We start from the raw sequence: 19609 nt of genomic DNA on the forward strand, positions 1-19609 counted from the left end.
AGTTCACACATAGATAAATAATTATTGCTCTGGAATAAACCATTTAAGATTCTAATCTACACTAAAGCCATAGGGATGACTTCAGAAGTAGGGAGTAGAGGAGGGGGGTTCAAGGTAAGTCACATCAATGATTATCTACTGCAATGGAGAAACATGAACCACTTCTCTGATGATGAAACATACAATTAACAATGAAATGTCATCTGCTAGCATCAAGTAACTGCATTGAATTGTATAGGCATAAACTTTCACAAATACAAAGGGAAAATGAACATACTTACAAATCTATTAGAACAAGATTAGGTAAAATATTTTTGTTCTGCTTTGTTAGTATAAACTACCCTGGCATATAGTAACCATTTAATACATGTTTTCATTTATGTTATGTTATATAAACCTACAGATCATAATCATCATGGTGGAGGGGGAAGCATGTCCTCTTTTGTTTATCATTGTCTATTCAAGACTTAGCAATGCTTAGCATATAATAGGTCCTCAATATTTGTTGAATGGCTAAATACTAAGCCTGCTTATTAATACTTGTGGGAGACTGAGTACTAAGAAACAACTTTAATAGATAAGAATTCCAGTGGGATAAGGTTAATGTGCATATTCCTGCACCTTCTTTTTTTTTTAATTTTTTTTTTTTTTTTTTTTTTTTTTATGATAGTCACACAGAGAGAGAGAGAGAGGCAGAGACACAGGCAGAGAGAGAAGCAGGCTCCATGCACCGGGAGCCCGACGTGGGATTCGATCCCGGGTCTCCAGGATCGCGCCCTGGGCCAAAGGCAGGCGCCAAACCGCTGCGCCACCCAGGGATCCCTCCCTGCACCTTCTTTTTAATTTTTAACTTAGTAAGTTAATACCACACTTGGATAAGATGAATATAGGCTCCTTTGTTATACAAAGGTAAGTTTTCAGGTTATTGCAGAGGATCCAGGTTTACTGTCATGAACTGTCACCTTCAATAGGCAAGTAGTTTGCAATATATTATTGCTCCCCCCAAAAAATAATTCTATAGAGTACCTACCTAAAACCAGCATTACCGGGGCACCTGAGTGGCTCAGTTGGTTAAGCATCTGACTCTTGATTTCAGCTCAGGTCATGATCTCATTCATGCTCCATGCTGCAGGTGGAGCCTGCTTGCGATTCTCCCTCTTTCTCTCCTTCTGCCCCTGCCCCCTCCACCCACTTGCGCTCTCTCAAAAAAATAAAATAATAAAACCAATATTATCACTTCTTACAATGTTTTAACTATTTTAAATGATAAGACTTAACACTGCCTACTGATTTGCCTAGGAATATATTTTGTATTTGTTTGAGTCTAGTTAAAATCTAAAAGAACTCAAATAGCTCAATAGCAAAACAAAAGAAAACCACAAAAACCCAACACCCAAACAATCCTATTAAAAAATGGGCAGATGGGGGATCCCTGGGTGGCTCAGCGGTTTGGCGCCTGCCTTCAGCCCAGGGTGTGATCCTGGAGTCCCAGGATCAAGTCCCACATCAGGTTCCCTGCACGGAGCCTGCTTCTCCCTCTACCTGTGTCTCTGCCTCTTTCTCTCTCTGTGTCTCTCATGAATAAATAAATAAAATCTTTAAAATAAATAAATAAATAAATAATAAAAAATGGGCAGAGAATCTAAATACATATTTTCCCAAAGAAGATGTAGAGACAGCCAACAGGCACATGAAAGATGTCCAACATCATTATTAGGGAAACTGCAAATCAAAATCACAATGAGATACCACCTCACATCAGTCAGAATAGCTACTGTCAAAAAGACAAGAAATAACAAGTGTTGGTGAGGATGTAGAGAAAAGGAGTCCCTTGTACACTGTTGGTGGGAATAGAAGTTGGTACCACCACTATGGAAAACAGTATGGAGGTTCCTCAATAAATTAAAAATAGAACTACCAGATGATCCAGCTATTCTACTTTGGATATTTATCCAAAGAAAACAAAAACACTAATTCAAACAGATATAGGAGCCCCATTATGTTCATTGCAATATCTAAATAGCCAAGACATGAAAACAACCTAAGTGTCCATCAATGGATGGGTGAATCAAAGTGTGGTTTACACACACAATGGACTACTACTGAGGCATTAAAAAAAAAAAAAAAGACATTTTGTCACTTGAGACATGGATGGACCCTAAATTATGCTAAATGAAAGAAGCTAGAGAAAGACAAATAACATATTTCACTTATATATGGAATCTAAAATACAAACTTACAAACAGAACTCATAGATACAGAGAAGAGATTGATATTTATCAGAAAGGAAGAGGATTGGAGGGTGAGCAAAATGAGTGAAGGAAGTCAATTGTATGGTGACAGACGGTAACTAGACTTACCTGGTGATCACCTTGAAGTGTATACAAGTATCAAATTATGTCATACACTTCAAACTAATATATACTAATTTTACTTCAATTTTTAAAAAGTTAAACTAGGGTGCCTAGCTGGCTCAGTCAGAAGAGCATGCAAATCTTGACCTCAGAGTTGCTGAGTTCCAGCTCCAAGTTAGGTGTCGATATTATTTAAATAAATATAAAACTTTAAGAAGTAAAAAACTTAAACTAACCAAAGATAAACAAACAATGAAGGCTTTATAAATACTTTTCCATGGCTAATGTGGCCAAATGGTATAAAATGCTTTATAATTTTACCTGACACAGTCAGGTAAGCACTGGATTCTTGATTTGGACTCATCATGATTTCCCGGCCATGAGATTGAGCACCAGGTAGGGCTCCGTGCTCAGCAGTCTACCTGAGGCTCTCCCTTCTCAGATAAGTAAATCTCAACAAAACAACAACCCTGCTTTATAATTTGAATAGGCTCCCATTACCTGGTATATTTCCTATGGTGTATTTTCAAACTGCAGATTGTGACTGACTAAATGAAGATCAAGACCAGCATTAAAAAAAAGGGGGGGGGGGGGCAGTCCCGGTGGCGCAGCTGTTTAGTGCTGCCTGCAGCCCGGGGTGTGATCCTGGAGACCCGGGATTGAGTCCCACATCAGGCTCCCTGCATGGTGCCTGCTTCTCCCTCTGCCTGTGTGTCTGCCTCTCTCTCTCTAGCTGTGTCTCTATGAATAAATAAAATCTTTAAAAACAAAACAAAACAAAAAAACAAAACAGACTAGCATAGAAAAATCTCAGAATGGGTCCCTTATGGTAAAGTTGAGTACAGCTTAGTGATTCTCTTGTTTTGGGATATACATATACAGATAAACTGAGCCACAGTACAAAATGTATTTCTTATTGTAGGTTGTAGTAAGAGAGATTTTTGAAAAATGCCGTTTTATGCCTTAGAACTCCTTCAGTATGATCTAGATCTGTCTGTGCATATTTGGTGACATTCCATTCAAGTATGTGTCTTTATCAACTTTAACAAAGAGAACAGCAGTCTTATTCCAAACGCTGCTCCTAAGGCATATGATCACAAACATAGCTAGTTTTTCAGATAAATGTCCAAAAGTAAAACTCATTGGCATTTGAGACCTATTAAAAGATCACTTGAGACACAGTATTCACTGCAGTTCCCTAATAGAACTTTCCACAATAATAGAAAAATGTTCAGTATCTGAGCTACCCTTTTGGACAGTGCAGACTCAGAATTGGGCCTGAAAAGTGTGGTCCATGGATTACGATAATCATCTGAATCACTCAGAAACTTCTTAGAAATGCAGAATTATAGGTCTGATACAGGTATAATGAACAGAATGGCCAGCTGACTCATGTGCAGAATGAAAACAATCTAAAGGACTGGCTGTCAATGGGCACAGTACCACTGAGCACTACCATATCAGTGGAAATTCACAAGATACTTTGGTTGTAGCAATTATAGGTAGAGTAATGCTGGCATTACAGATAAGCATACACAAAACAGATCTACACACCTAAGGACTAGTATCTCAAACAACATTCAAATATCCTGCCAGACATTCACATAAACTTTAAAAAAAATCTGTTTGTATTAGACTTTATTTTTTTTTGTTTTTTTTGTTTTTTTTGTATTAGACTTTAGATTGAAAATTTGAATCTAACTGTATATATAATCTAACCAATTTTTGCACAACCTTAACATACTCTGAATTTTCTAGAAATACCATATGTATATTGAAGATAGTTTTAGTCCAGAACTTTACTAATAAGTATCATTCACCATTTCAGTGTAACTTAGTACCTTACATTTTAGAATTGCCACATTCCTACTGATAATAGGTAGAAGTTCAATTATCAGACTTCATAATATAGTTATACTTGAGATAAAGTAATTTTCCTAAAAAACTACTTCCCTCTAACTTTCCTTCTCTTGTTACTCTATTATTATCGCTATTGTTTTCTAGTTAGGTTATTTGTTAATTTTTTTTTTTTTTTTAATTTATGATAGTCACAGAGAGAGAGAGGCAGAGACACAGGCAGAGGGAGAAGCAGGCTCCATGCACCGGGAGCCCGATGTGGGATTCGATCCCGGGTCTCCAGGATCGCGCCCTGGGCCAAAGGCAGGCGCCAAACCGCTGCGCCACCCAGGGATCCCCAATTTTTCTTTAAAATGTGAGTAAGAGGGCAGTCCCGGTGGCCCAGTGGTTTAGCGCCACCTTTGGCCCAGGGTGTGATCCTGGGGACCCGGGATGAAGTCCCATGTTGGGCTCCCTGCATGGAGCCTGTTTCTCCCTCTGCCTGTGTCTCTGCCTCTCTCTCTCTCTCTCTCTCTGAGTCAGTCATGAATAAAAATAAAATGTGGGCAAGCAAGTTGTTGTATTACCTATGAATTTCACACTTCAAGATAAGAATGCAATAATACATTTCCTTTAACATATGTGGTACTATGCCTAACAGATTTAAGAACTACTGATTTAAAGATTTATGCACATTACCATCACCCTAGATGGGGAGTCCTTAATTTGGGGATACAACGACATTCAGGCTAATAATCCATGGCATGGCTTCAGGAAGTCAACAAAACTCCCCAATACTACATACAATTCAATATATGCATAGCTACCCTGGGGGGGTTAACGCAGAACTTTGTTCCATCAAAAACTATTATATTAAGAACTATTACATTACACCCTGAGACTCTATGTACTGGGTGGGATTATAAACTTGGATCTCAAAAGGTAGTTGAGCCTCCTACCCAATTACATTTACAGAACTACAATTTGCATCACTTCACCAGCTTACATTGACAAACGTTTTTAAAAACCCCATAAAAGAATTACTATACAATGTCAGTCACTGCATTATGTACACTACAGGTGTTCTAGCACACTAGTTTTTTATGAAGACCCATAGAAGATGACTAATATTCAATTCACATTCACAACATACCAGGAACTGCACTATATTTTGTACATGTCACCTCAAATAAGTCAACTGCCCTCTGATGTTAGTATCACTCATATCACAGACGAGAAAATTGACTTAGAGAGCTCAATGAATTTGACTAAACTTATATACTTAATAGATGGCAGAACTGGACTCTGAGCGCAAGCTGTTAGACTCGAAAGCATGTGTGGTTTACTGGAGCAGGTAGCTGTTTTTTCCTTTAATCTTTCTATGGAATGCCTACTGGATCCTGTCTTCCTTTGGCATAGCTTGTTAGATTACTTACAGCAGAAACTGTGGCCACAAATGGCAGTTGCCCAAGCATGTTATTAGCATCTGTGAATTATCTGCTTCACCCTTTTATTTGGTCACTAGATTGACTTCATGGAATGAATGCATTTTGCATGCTAATCTTATTTCTGGCTTAATCTTTTCTCACATTCCCCCCCCCTTTCATTCTTCTACTTCCTGTAATAAAACAAGGAATAAATGCATACCATAAGCTGCTTTAGATAATATAGTAAATATATTAGAGTCCTACAGAGTGAGTACAAGCTTTCTTGGATAATTCAAAAACCACTTTGCAATCATTTTTTTTTTTTATAATTAAAAACACCAGCTATCACTCTGATAACAAATACATAGCTCCAATATTTTCCAGTTGGCAAAAACTCTGGTTACTTTGTTTTCAAAAGAGCAATAAAGGAGTTCTTAACCTGTAGATAAAATAAGCATCCAAGGATCCAAGGACATGGGCAAAAAGGAGGGAGTTCAGTTGGGATGTCTTTTAGCGTAAAAACCCACACACTAAAAAAGGGACCATTAGGAGAAACTGCAATGGATTCAGAGATATTATAAGTGGAAGATGAAAGGAAATAAATGTCAATGCACATCATACTTACTTGACTGTATTAATAAAGCCATCGGGTGGGAATGGGGTTAGGGATTTACCTAAGTGAAAAGGGGAAGAGGATAAGATACTTGGCTTTTGACAGTAACATCACTGCTACAAAACATTTAGAGTAAGGATCAGACTTAAAAAAAGAAATGAAAAAAGGATCAGCCTTTTTTCTGTTAAGGGTCAGGTAATAAGTATCTTCAGCTTTGCAGGCCACAGTCTCTGTCATAACTAGCCAACTCTGCCACTGTAGCACAAAACAGCCACAGATACGTAAACAAATGGATGAGGCTGTTTTAATAAAATTTCATTTACAAAATGGAATGCAGATGAAATATAGCCTATGAGTTGGTATTTTGCTAACCCTTGACATAAGTCCAGTAAGTAGGGAGACACAGATCTGAAGCCCAAGAGGTAGGTGATGGATAAGGACAAATATTTGGAAGTCACTGTCACAAAGTGATAGAATAGATAACCAAAGAATAATAGAAATGGAAAACATGAATACTTAAATACAGAAACTTTATGAAGAACAACACTTTAGGGGAGCCTGGGTGGCTCAGCGGTTTAGTGCCACCTTCAGCCCAGGGTGTGATCCTGGAGACCCAGGATCGAGTCCCACATCAGGCTCCTTGCGTGGAGCCTGCTTCTCCTTCTGCCTGTGTCTCTGCCTCTCTCTGTGTCTCTTATGAATAAATAAATTAAAAAAAAAAAAAAAGAACACCACTTTATAAAACGCATGAAGAGGAGGTAAATAATTAGTAGTTTTCTCAAAGTAGAGAAAAAAGATGTGAAATAAAATTCATGATTCCCGTAAATGTCATTCTGGCTCAATTACAAATCCCTTATGCCTGAAGAAGTGCAGAACACTGCAGTATTTATTTAACCATGGTCATTACCTGGAAGGCAGAGCCAGAACACAGAAAAGGCTCCAAATGTGTATATAATACATGCAGGGCCTCAACATGAGACAACACAAAATAGGGTCAATTTGGAACAAAATCTTGTGCCTCACATATTTCATAGTGTCCTATACCAAAACAAAATCCATACATACGCATTTCACAGAAACTATTTACACAAAATTGAGTCAAGTGGTTGAAAATAAAGAAAAAAAATACCCTTAAAAACAAAACCAAATGTCAAGGGAAACGGGTTACAATACATAAATGTATTTGGGAAATGCTCATTTCAAAAATTACGAAGTTAAATTCATTACACCGCTTAAAAATAAAACAGGGTCCAATATCAATGTATTTGATTAGAGCTTTTTCAATGTTTACAGGTGTAAAATAGAACAGGTCTTATTGCTTGTCTTTGGGAAAAAAATACAATCCAGCAAATAAACTATAACTTGTATTTATAACAATGCTGGCTCATTAGAAGATAGTAAAGCAATTAAAAACCACTAAAAAAAATATCACAAGGGACCCAAAATTGCAAAACTTGCAAAGAAGCACTGCAGGACAGTTACAAAACTGATGATTTATGTATGTGGATTAGAACAGTCTGGATGGGGAAGGGTAGAGAATGAGTCCCACTTAGTACTGCTAAAGAACAGAAAACTATTTCCTTTACACATACCAAAAAACTACAGTATAAAAAGATAAGACTATAATTTACACTGGGGACCATAAAAGGCAAAAATGACAGGGAAAACAGGCAGGCAGTCTTCGTCCTCCAATAAGGCATACATTCATACAATGGATCACTAGACAATGAACAAAAATAATGTTCTGTGTGTTCAATGACAGGTAAAAATGTCTAAATGAGAAAACACCAGAAAATGATTTGTGTTCAAAGAAAAGTTACAGACACATATATCTGGTGTGTGCACAGAAAATTTAGACATTTACAAGAGATGGGAGTGGTCCCCTGAAAAAGAAGAGTAGGATTAAACAAGACAGGAAATTTTCACCTTCTACCTTTCTGTAGTAAAAATAAACATACAGTATGTTTGCTCCAACATTAAAAGAAAAAACACTATCATTATTTTGGGAAAGTGGCTAGAGGACTGCTACCTATATAAACCACACCAATGTAGACATGATCACATCTAAAATGCTTCACCATACTCAGTACGTTAAATGATAAAGTTGTACCTTTTTAAGAGTACAATCACATAACCAAAAAAGAACCACCAAATTTCTTGTGGACACTACTGAAGTCATAATTCACTAACAAAAAGTAAAAATTAAGCCTTGCAAAAACTATATATTTGCATGTGAGGGTCTAATCCAATCATTATATAGTGTGATCTGTTCAATGTTAAACAACCTCATTTTATATGTACCTCTAGACTACTAACTCCTAGTAAGAGAGACCCAGGGAGTTCTATTTCAATAACAAACTATTTGTAGGAACACCTGGGTGGCTCAGAGGTTGAGCCTCTGCCTTGGGCTCAGGGCATGATCCCAGGTTTGGGAATGAGTCCTGCATTGGGCTCCTGCAGGGAGCCAGCTTCCCCGTCTGCCTGTGTCTCTGCCTCTCTCTCTCATGAATAAAATCTTTTAAAAAATAATAAAAATTTAAAAAATTAAAAATCGTTTGTAGAATCTTATGGAGAGATTTATTTTTAAGACATGTCTGCTGTTAAAAGTTTACAACACGAGGGCAAGCCCTGGTGGCTCAGTGGTTTAGCACCACTTTCGGTCCGGGGCCTGATCCTAGAAACCCAGGATCGAGTCTCATGTCGGGTTCCCTGTGTGGAGCCCGCTTCTCCCTCTGTGTGTCTCTCATGAATAAATAAATAAAATCTTAAAAGTTTACAACATGAGCCAGGTCATTCCATTTTCTGCTGTATGCCCATCACCTAGAATATAATAAATATAAGTACTCAATACATATTTTGGGGGGGGGTAGGAAAAGGAGGAACAGAACCTGTGTAAAACTATGAGGCATTATAAATTATGAATTCAAGGAAAAAGCGACAAGATTAAAACGTGAAAATAGGTTCCTCTGAATTAAAAAAAAAAACAACACAGTACTACATGTGACACATGCCTGCAATTTCATTTCTTGCTTCTAACAATGGAATAGTGACAGCAATATTAAAATCTAAACTATTCAAAGTATTAGGAAAACTGCCTAATGTCTACTTTAGAATTCATAGTAAGCAGGATACCACACAGTATTTAAAGATGCTACAAATTAGGACCGAAATTTTGACACAAATCCAAAAGGTGTGAGGAAATGAGGCATAGAGCAGTAACAAACCTAGCTGTTTCAGGGAAGGATGGGCAAATGAGCTGGCTTTGGCTCCTGAGGAAAACCACCTAGGAGTGAGTAGTGCTTCTCAAATTATATGTGAGGGACCAGTCTTAACCCCTATATTGTACTCTGTCAAAAACACACTTCTATAAAATATATTTTCCAAAATTGCCAGAAAAATGATATGTTTTAATGTGATAGCAACATCAAACTGCTATAGAATATAACTATTCTCAATTTCTACACTGGTCCATAGAGAGACACTGTATAACAATGCCTTAGCATTTTGTTTAGTGTCAGTCTCACCTAAAATCTTGCATTTGTCTAAAGAGTCTGACTCTGAGTGAGAAAATTCAGTTGTTTTTTTTCCCCCTACTAAAAAATGAAGACAATCCACAGCAATGAAAAAGTAGCACAGAGGGACACCTGAGTGGCTCAGTCGGTTGAGCGTATCTACCTTCAGCTCAGGTCATGATCCCAGGGTCAAGGGATCCAGCTCACATCGCATCATCACATCATCCAACTCCCTGCTCAGTGAGGAGCCTACTTCTCCCTCTCCCTTTCCCTCTCTTTGCTGCTCCCCCTGGTTGTGCTCTCTCCCTGTCAAATACATAAAATCTTAAAAAAACAAAAGTAGCACAGAGACTTGTCATTAACTTGTTTTAATTTTAAAATGTAAAACATTGCATTATCATACTACCTTAGAAAATTAAAATCCTTTTAAATGCAAGCTACAGCATTTAAGAATGTTGACTCCTATCAACTTGAAAATTTTGCTTTATTTTAGAAGACAAGATAGACACATAAAAGTTGTGTATGAAAATATTCACTTAATTTTTGTAACTCCTTTATCTGTAAACTCCTGTTATCTTTGTCTCCATGTTCTCAAAACTCCCCCAAATGATTTAGTTGATTGCTAAAAGAGTGAGCTAGAGGGGCTATTTTAAGTTCCATTACCAGAGGAAGCAAACTGTCTGGCTTATAAAATGACTACAATCTGATGTAATTTACTATATAGCCTGTAAGATAGGCTCTACACTATTTAGAGTCTAATGTGATTAACAGGGTCTCTGGAACCAAACCCATTTTGCACCTTTCAAGCTGTAAAGTGACTTACATCCTCATTGCTTCTGTTTTATCTATTAAATGGGGGATAAAAGCACCTACATCAAAGGATACTTGTGCAGGTTAAAGTGCATGTAAAGTGCTTGGAACACTCCTTGGCACATAATAAGTAATATATAAGCATTGTAATTATTTAATTCTTACATAGTATATCTCAAATCCTTCTGTAGAACTGGGTTAACAATTAAATTGGTTAAATATGTCGCATCCCTATAATTAATTACAATTCTTCTGTTAAAAGACTTTAATTCTCTATTATGAAAATATATTTATTTATAATCGCCTATTGGACAGGGAGAAAAAAGTTAGAAAATCATATACAGTCTAATCATATTTAGAAAAGAGGCTAATGAAGTTAAGAAAAGTTGCAAATCATTGTAATACTTATGTGGCATCTGCCAAAAGTGACTCAGTAATTTATCATCTTCCCCACCCACTGGGAAAAGACTTAAAATAAAACTGATTATGATTCTGAAATGGTAATAATAAGGATAATCAAATGCATATAAACCAGGTTTTTAAAAAATTTAGAATAATGTGTACATTTAATTCATTATTCCTCCTCCACTCCTGAAAGCTGATGCTTCTTAAAATGGACTGCATCTTAGAATTAGGAAAGAGCATTAATTTCTAATAGATATACTACTCCAATCCCACCCATTGCCAACACACCACAACCACCATCACTTATAAGCAGGCTCCTGAAGTGCTCACAAGTACACATATCAACACAGACAATAAATAACCTTAACCAATCACTCAAGCTTAAGCAGCAGATATTAGATATATTCTATTGAGATTATAAACACAAACAATTCAGTATTTTTAGAATACTGAACAAGAGGTGTTTGTGGTATTGAGAATACTTAGATGAAAAAAAAAAAAAAAAAAGAGAATACTTAGATGGTAGCCTATGGTACCCTTTAAACTGTTTTAAAGTTCTTCAATGAAATCAATACTATTAATTTCATATTTACTTATATAAGATTTTTGTCAAACAACAGTTTTTAAGTTAATTCATAATCATCATTTAAAGACAAATTTTCCTCTTATCTAAATTGATTTTCATTCTCTAAGTTGAGCTTACCCTTTTGTCTATAATAGCCATATTTCATTTTACTGCATCTGAAATACACAATTATCTATTATATACAAAGTTTTTCACATGTGCTTTCAAATGCCTAAAAAGAGATCAAGTTTTAAAATTTACATAAAACCATACTACACCAATTTACCAATATAAATATGTCTTCATACCTATTTATTCCATTCTATTTAGACAGCAATACTAACAAAATGTATAAGCTCCAACCACCTGTTCTTTCCCTATGCTATCACTGACACTTAGAAAACAACATCCAGTTAAGCAACCAAATTTTATAACTACCATTCCTACCAATCAAATGGTAATGCACCAAGATAACAATTCTCTTGAATTTTAACACATTAAGAGTACATTATTTACCTAAGACCGAAGGACTATGCCTTCTTGTATAAATAACAAAGATAGCCAAATCAATTTAATTCCATATATATGATGCTACCTATTCAATTTATTAAAAATTGTAATAAACATAATAATCAAACTAGTGCTCCAAACTTATGCTGTTCAGGTGAAGACACTACAAGAAGACACAATAGAGACTGCCTGGCAATAAGAAGTACAAATTCCTTCTATAGAGATGGAGAAATAAAAGGACAAATCTAGTTGTCTAAAAGACAATTCACTGTACACATTTTATTTACAGTTTTGTACACTGTCTTAATATGAATGGGACCGCTTTTCTACTTGAGCCATTTTTTTTAACCAAAGCAAAATAACCTAAGTAATACAAAGTGTTAAAATACAGCATAAAGATACAAAAACAGACATACTAATTCTAATTAGGAATGTAATTATGATGTTACATTTTTTTTTATAATCCACAATTATGTTTAGGAAATCACACAAACATAGATCACTGATTTGAATGAAATGCATAAATTTGTACCAAAGCTTTGCAGTTACAAAAAAACAAAAAAATTACCAAAGAATGCACAAAATTAATGTTTATTCCACCTTTGTGTCATATTCCTGGATCCTTCACCAATGTTACATGAGGAAAAAAACAAAAGCAAAACAAATGAAAAACTGAAATCAGAATCACTAATGTTATCAAGTAGGGAAACAAATAAATTAAAATCTAGCAGCCATCAGCAAGAGTACAGCAAAGACAATGCTGTAAAAAGAAACAAAGAAAATTGCTAGAAAACTGTATGCATCATACTCTTTCAAACCAGCAAAATATGCTCCTGCATACAATGGAACATAAACAGAATTTTTTTCCTGTAAGGTATAGAAATGGAAGTTCTTTTTTGAATATTGTGGATGGGCAAAATGTGTTTATATGGTAATTCTACTAAGCTATTACAGAGTGGGCCAGGAACACATTTATGGATTCTGGGGATGATGTGTACTGTTAATTCTTTGATTGGGATAGTGGACACTCTAGCCAAAATAAAAAAAAAAAAAAATATGAACACAGAAGTACAAGACAAAGGTGAATGAGACTTCTCTTATATCTTAGCAACATTTAGATGGAAATCAAATTTAAATGCAGTCCACTCTGCTTTTGAAGAGGCTTTGGTTCAGCTCCCAAATCTCGATTGCTTGACGCAGTCTCCTATGAGAATACTCAGAAGGTGTCTTCTTAAACAACAAACCTATTTTTAGTAGTGGAGCCGCTCTTTGTAGCTGTGTCTGCATGGGACTGATAACCAATCACTATCTTTGGAGGAAGTCCTAACCTTTCCTTGTATACCCTCCTAGAAGAAGAAAAAGAAAAAAGGTAGTCATTAATTTTTATTCATATACACCAAATTTGGTATTCTTGTTCTTTACATAAAAAAAAAAACAGAGTGTGAAATAGGAAATTGCACACCTTTTTCCTTTTAGCAAATCTGACTCATTTTCACAATCTTGGTTAAACACTTAACCAATATTTGAGACTCCACTATGTTATCAGGTACTACGTAATTACTAATAAATCAATAAGCAAAGCATGGACAGTCCCTGGGTATTTATAGTATTTGATTATTCACAAACAAATAATAAATACATACAGTGGAGCTGCATCACATGCATAACTCATTTATACAAAATTTATTGCCTATATAGGTCTACTTTAATTCTTTCATCTAAAATGCTACAATTAGGGCATCCCAGGTGGCTCAGCGGTTTAGCACGGCCTTCAATCCAGGGCGTGATCCTGGAGACCTGGGATCGAGTCCCACGTTGGGCTCCCTGAATGGAGCCTTTCTCCCTCTGCTTGTGTCCCTGCCTCTCTGTGTCTCTCATGAGTAAATAAATAAAATCTTTTTTAAAAAATAAAATAAAATGAAATAAAATGCTACAATTATATTTTATATATAAACCATAATAAATATATTACTGCAAATCACATTTACCACACTTATTACTTTATGATATTTCCAGAGTAATTTAAAACATACATCATTTCTGCCTTCTATACTAACTCTGCAACCTAATTTTCAAATAACATGTGACTATTTTAAGAACAAACTATGACGAGTGCCAACGTGGGTAAGTACAGGGGCTGTGATATTGTATAACAAGGATGATCTAATCTTGTCTGTGAAATTAGAGAAATCTCCCCTTTAAAAGTCATGAGGTTAAAAGTAAAATGCTGAGAGAATGAAGCACATCTGAAGGCTGGGGAACTAAATAAGGCTGTGTGGCTACAGCTCATAAAGAAAGGGACTATGAGTTAAAAAGGTTAAATAAAACTGAGGCTAGATCACAGAGAGCATCACAGGTAAAGTTAGGGATTTGGACACTTATTCTAAAGAAAAGACAGCAAACCTTCAAAAATAAGCACCCAAATAAAATAAAAGACATACATTTATACATATTGGAGCTAAATTCTCCAATATGATACTAGGATAGTTTTATTCATACTCATACCTTCCAGAAGATTCTACTACCTTCCTACAAATAAAGTTTCTAAAAATAACTTTCTAACTAAAATAACCATTATCAGATTTATATGAGGATACAAAGTATTCCCTTCCATTACACTTAATCATAAAAATGCCAGAAAGCCAGAGCACTCAGCCATGTAACTTGGGTCAAAAAAAAAAAAAACAAAAACAAAACAAAACAAAAACAAAACAAAACAAAATAACCTCCATTAAAAAACTGAAGTCAAATATTTCACAAAGATTTCAATAATTTTAAATACTGACACAAATACTATATTTTCAGAGGAAAGAACTTCATACTTATTTTTTAAATTGTTTTTTTTAATAATCAAAACTATTAAGTTTTGATGCTGAAAGGTTAAGAATATGACAAATCAACTTTTTTTTTTTTTTTTTAGATTTTATTTATTTATTCATGAAAGAGAGAGAGAGAGAGAGAGGCAGAGACACAGGCAGAGGGAGAAGCAGGCTCCATGCAGGGAGCCTGATGTGGGACTTAATCCCGGGTCTCCAGGATCAGGCCCTGGGCTGAAGGCAGCACTAAACTGCTGAGCCATCCAGGCTGCCCTCAACTTCTCTTTTAGAAAAAACCTGGAAAATCTCCATTATCTTTTAATCTAGAAAGGAATTATGTTCATAGGAGAATTCATATTGTTTGAAAACAATCACGAAGGGCAAACCAAGTATTTTGTGACCTATGACCAATACTTAATTTTAACACAAAATTAAAAGTCAAATATTACTAATTTAAAAGTAATAAAAAGAGGATCCCAGTTAATACTGATCAATGCTTGGGGGATAGGGAAATTCCAGGCAATTATTCACCATGCCCCAAATTTAAAAACTTACACATGTAGGTTTTTAAAATATGGACACAACTAAAATACTATCACTTAAATGTCCCTGAAAATTTTACACACATGTGCACAGAACAGACATTTAAAATATGGACAGAACTAAAATACTATCATTTAAATGTCAGTCACTGAAATTTTTACACACACGTATACAGAATATATACTATTTGCCAATACTCCCTGAATTACTATTCCTATGAGTATTGTAATACTAATGTTACGATTTTAAAGTAGAAAAAAGACTTAATATTCTCATAGGATAAATAAAATGCTACATGCCAATATAGAATACTTTGGTCATTGATTACATACTCCATTGCGAGGAAAATGAAATTAAAAAAAAATATGGACAAGACAATGAAAACCAATAGAGCAGGTTCAAGATTATAAGTTTTCATGAAAACAATACAAGGAAAATAATGATCTACAAATCCAAGTGTTTTTAAAGTTGTAACAGTACTTTGCTTTTAGTTATCTTAATATTTTAAAGGAAGTATAAAAATAGCAAAACTTACCCTATATGTGTAACAGCCTCTCTGTTTTCACATTCAGTAGTCCATATTGCTATCTTATCACCTTTAGCTCTAACATTAACAACAGCTCCACATACATCATCACTGTAGTCATCAAAAGATTCTCCAATAAGGCACAGCAGCTTTAAAAAAATTCAATCCCAAATTACATGAAACAAATTATTCACTGCTTATTAAACTACAAATGTTTCTTATATTTGTATATATACAAAACTGAAAACAGTTTTTAAACCAAAAGTTGACTTTTTCAATGTCTAAATTATATTTATGTATATTGTTCTTTGTCCTGACTTTTTAAAGATTCATTTCTTTGTTTAATATCAAAAACATTAACAGATGATTTTAACTTTTTTTAGCAAATGGGGCAACTGATGTGAGGGCACATATGAAAGGTAAATTATGTTAATATTCAATTGCTCTTCTGCTTCTACTTGCCAGCAAACAAATAATGGAAGGACTGAATAGTTGCGCAAGGTTAAATTAACTGCCTCATGATCTTGCCGTTTTTCATGAACACAGGTTTTTTTTTTTATTGTGGCAAATATATATAAAATTTACCATTTTAATCGTTTAAATAACGTTTTTTATTTGAGGATAGACAAAATATGACATTAAATCACTTAACCATTTTTAAGGGTATGGTTCAATGGCATTAAGTATACTGACAACATTGTATAGCTATAACAATCATCCATCTCCTGAACTTTTGTCATCTTACAAAACTGAAATGACTAATTTTTAAAGTGGAATTCTAAATGGTATTTATTTACTGATAATCTCCAAAAGCAAAATTAATTTCTTCATTCAAAAAAGAAATTCATGCAAATATTCAGTAACTGCTTAACTCATTAAGTGCTAACTATAAATGAGACACTGTGATGAGTGCTACAAATCCAAGAGACTATTATTCCTACTCCTAATAGCTTAGAGCTTTTAACTTCTCACTATAGACAATGCCAATTATCTCATATTTAATATATGTCTTAAAAAGCCGGAAGTTTTAGATTATAGTACAATACATAAGGTAAATAATATCAAGCTATGCTTTCATTGTTTGCTTCACTGACCTAAAAAATTTATACACAGTAATACTCTGAAGAAGGTTGTAAAAACTTACAAATGTGAAGTTCTGCAATTTTGAAGTTAATGAAATGACCAGGAGAAACTTACTGTGGAAGGTGAGAATCAACTACCAATCACTTTATATCTGATATGTAATACGGTATGGGTTTCACTGGACTAGTATGTAAAATATACAATGTTCACATGATAGAACAAAATTAATTGCTGGCTTAGATTTTATAGGGTGGGTATCCTCATCTCTTCAGAAGTAACCGATGTAAAATGTAATCCAAATTAAGTTTTTAGTATTCCAAAACTATTTTATAATTTTAAAAGCTTACTGTCTCTAGCCAAAAGCGATCCAGGTCACTACGTCTCTGCTGCTTGTTCAATGTAATTAGCCATCGTCCTCCTCGTTTGTTTTTCTCATCTTCCCACATAGGCTCAATACCATCCTACAAGGTTAGTAAGTAACAATATTAGACAAAATTGTTATTTTAATTGAAGAGATCACTAGAAAGAGCAAGCAACAACTCTGTCAACTTCTTGTTTTTTTCTCTTCATAAAACTGCTATTGATGTAGTGGGGGAAAAAAAGCAGGCAGGCCTTAAATCCAGAGGCATGGGACTACAGAATTAAGAGTCTTGATATAGACACTTACTAGCTATCAAACCTTGAGTTTCTTTTGAGGTTTTTAAACACTGAGTAGCAGATACCCTTGAGAAGCTACATACATGTCTATGATCTAGAAAAATACATGCAAAAATTATGCAATTTCAGGGTTAATGAATGCCCCACCTCCTACCACTTGACAAAACTGATTTATAAATACCCCAAAGACCAATACATCCCAGGTTAAAAATTCTGACAAACTCCAGCCTACTCAAATATATAAAAGATACTGGACTGGATGAACAAAGCTCTCTTCAAAAATCAATCACACTGTGTGCCCATAAAGTAAGACTCTCAATTTCAATTATTTATAGCAATAGGGCAAAATTTGTTTATGTGAAAGCCCAGTAAAACTAATTTAATTATTCTCCAAACCTCAGAGCATTAACTATTCCTAAGTTTCTGACAAGATTTCTTAATGAGTAAATGAACAGTCCAGTCTTGTAATAAATATATGAAATTGCCAGTAAAAGCATACCTTAAAAAGTGAGTAGTCACAGCCAGGCATTAAATTACTAGACAACTGGATGTGGTTGTACAGACTAGGTAAAAGAAAAGGACAATTATAAACATAGAAATATGTAATGCAGTTTAGGTACCTACATATACATTTAGAAAATATGATAATAAGATAAAAGTTCATGTTTACTTGTTCTTCTACTGAGTCAATTTCTTTAATGCATCAAACAGGTATCTTAACGGTCAGTTCAAGAATCAGCATTTGATGATTTTCAGGAAAATATGTTTAATAATTTTATTCTGATAAAAATATGTTTTGATATATTTCTTAACTCAATGCATACATATGTATATATAAGAAACTGGGAATAGGAAGCCTGAGGTGGCTTTAAGTACATGAAAGAATTCATGAGGCTAATGAGCAGTTTTAAAGACACACACACAAAAAAAATCCAGAGAAAGTAAGACAAACTTCCTATCAAGGTTACATGATTGAAAGAAGACAACACTATTATCCTTGAAGGTATCCTAAACAGACCAATGGGTCTCAAATACTGCAGTCACTACTAGTCAGTCAGCATAGCAATCATTTGGGAAGCTTTGGGAAAAAACAAACAAGCAGCAAACAAACAAAAAACCACACCAGGCCCTACTCCTTGTGATTTTAATCCCTTAAATATGGGCTAGAACCCTGGAATCTGTATTTCTAAACTTTCCCCCAAATATCAATGTAACTTGGATATTCACTAGCCTGAAAGTAAATATTAAATGCAGAAACATGATCTTTACTACATCTGCAGACCATGGACAATGCTACTATTATCCTTAGTTAGATTCTCTTGATGCTATTTTAACCCAATCTAGAAATATCTCAAGTAGAGTTTTAAGAAAGATTCTGGCATCCTTTGGATCACATCCCACAGGATAACATATAAATCCAGTTTGGGGAAGGTAGAGGAGGACTGAGACCTGTTTAATTACTCAATGGTCACTCTTCCCAAACTACATTACCACTGGCAACTACCACTAGGCAACAAATGAGGCCTGGGTTAGTAACCATAGAATAAGCACAACTTTATGAAATTAATGGACTGTCTTCAATGGCATCCAAGGTAGAAATGACCAATGTTTATGTTGTCTCTTTTCTCCGTTGTGATGCTCTAAGGTCTCTTAGTTAAGTTTATAGTAATGAGAATCTGTAATGACATATTTAAATAGAATCAGAAAACTACAGACAAGACTAGATAAATCCCAAAGGGCTCAACAGCTGTTCACCACAAAATCTGCCAGGAAAAAAGTGAGAAATGAGTAAGTGCTTAGGTATTTACAGAAACCTAAACAATTCCTTCATATGTCTAAGTCCACTATGCAGTAACATTGCTTGTACATAACTAAAGTGTGGGGCCATGTTCTAATTAGAGGTCCACTTAGAAACTCAATTACGAAAATTGGTGAAAAGCCAAACAAACTAG

At 34.9% G+C, this 19609-nt stretch overlaps 1 protein-coding gene and 1 long non-coding RNA gene across 8 annotated transcripts in view; one reads left to right on the top strand and one right to left on the bottom strand.

Moving 5' to 3' along the window:
- Positions 1–19609, top strand: part of LOC144304392 (uncharacterized) — a 404632-nt gene that overhangs the window by 337150 nt on the left and 47873 nt on the right. The gene's annotated exons all lie outside the window — the stretch shown is intronic.
- EIF4E (eukaryotic translation initiation factor 4E) overlaps positions 12282–19609 on the bottom strand; it is a 109683-nt gene continuing 102355 nt past the window's right edge. For all 7 annotated transcript variants that reach the window (XM_077882976.1, XM_077882978.1, XM_077882974.1 and 4 more), the window contains 4 exons: positions 18157–18220; positions 17348–17461; positions 15927–16066; positions 12282–13378 (listed from right to left, as the gene is read on the bottom strand). In XM_077882976.1, the coding sequence (XP_077739102.1) occupies positions 13264–13378; positions 15927–16066; positions 17348–17461; positions 18157–18220 (433 nt within the window). In that variant the 3' untranslated portion in view covers positions 12282–13263. The remainder of the gene's footprint in view (positions 13379–15926; positions 16067–17347; positions 17462–18156; positions 18221–19609) is intronic.

The sequence above is a fragment of the Canis aureus genome, chromosome 33, assembly GCF_053574225.1.
Source record: "Canis aureus isolate CA01 chromosome 33, VMU_Caureus_v.1.0, whole genome shotgun sequence".
NCBI lineage: Eukaryota > Metazoa > Chordata > Mammalia > Carnivora > Canidae > Canis > Canis aureus.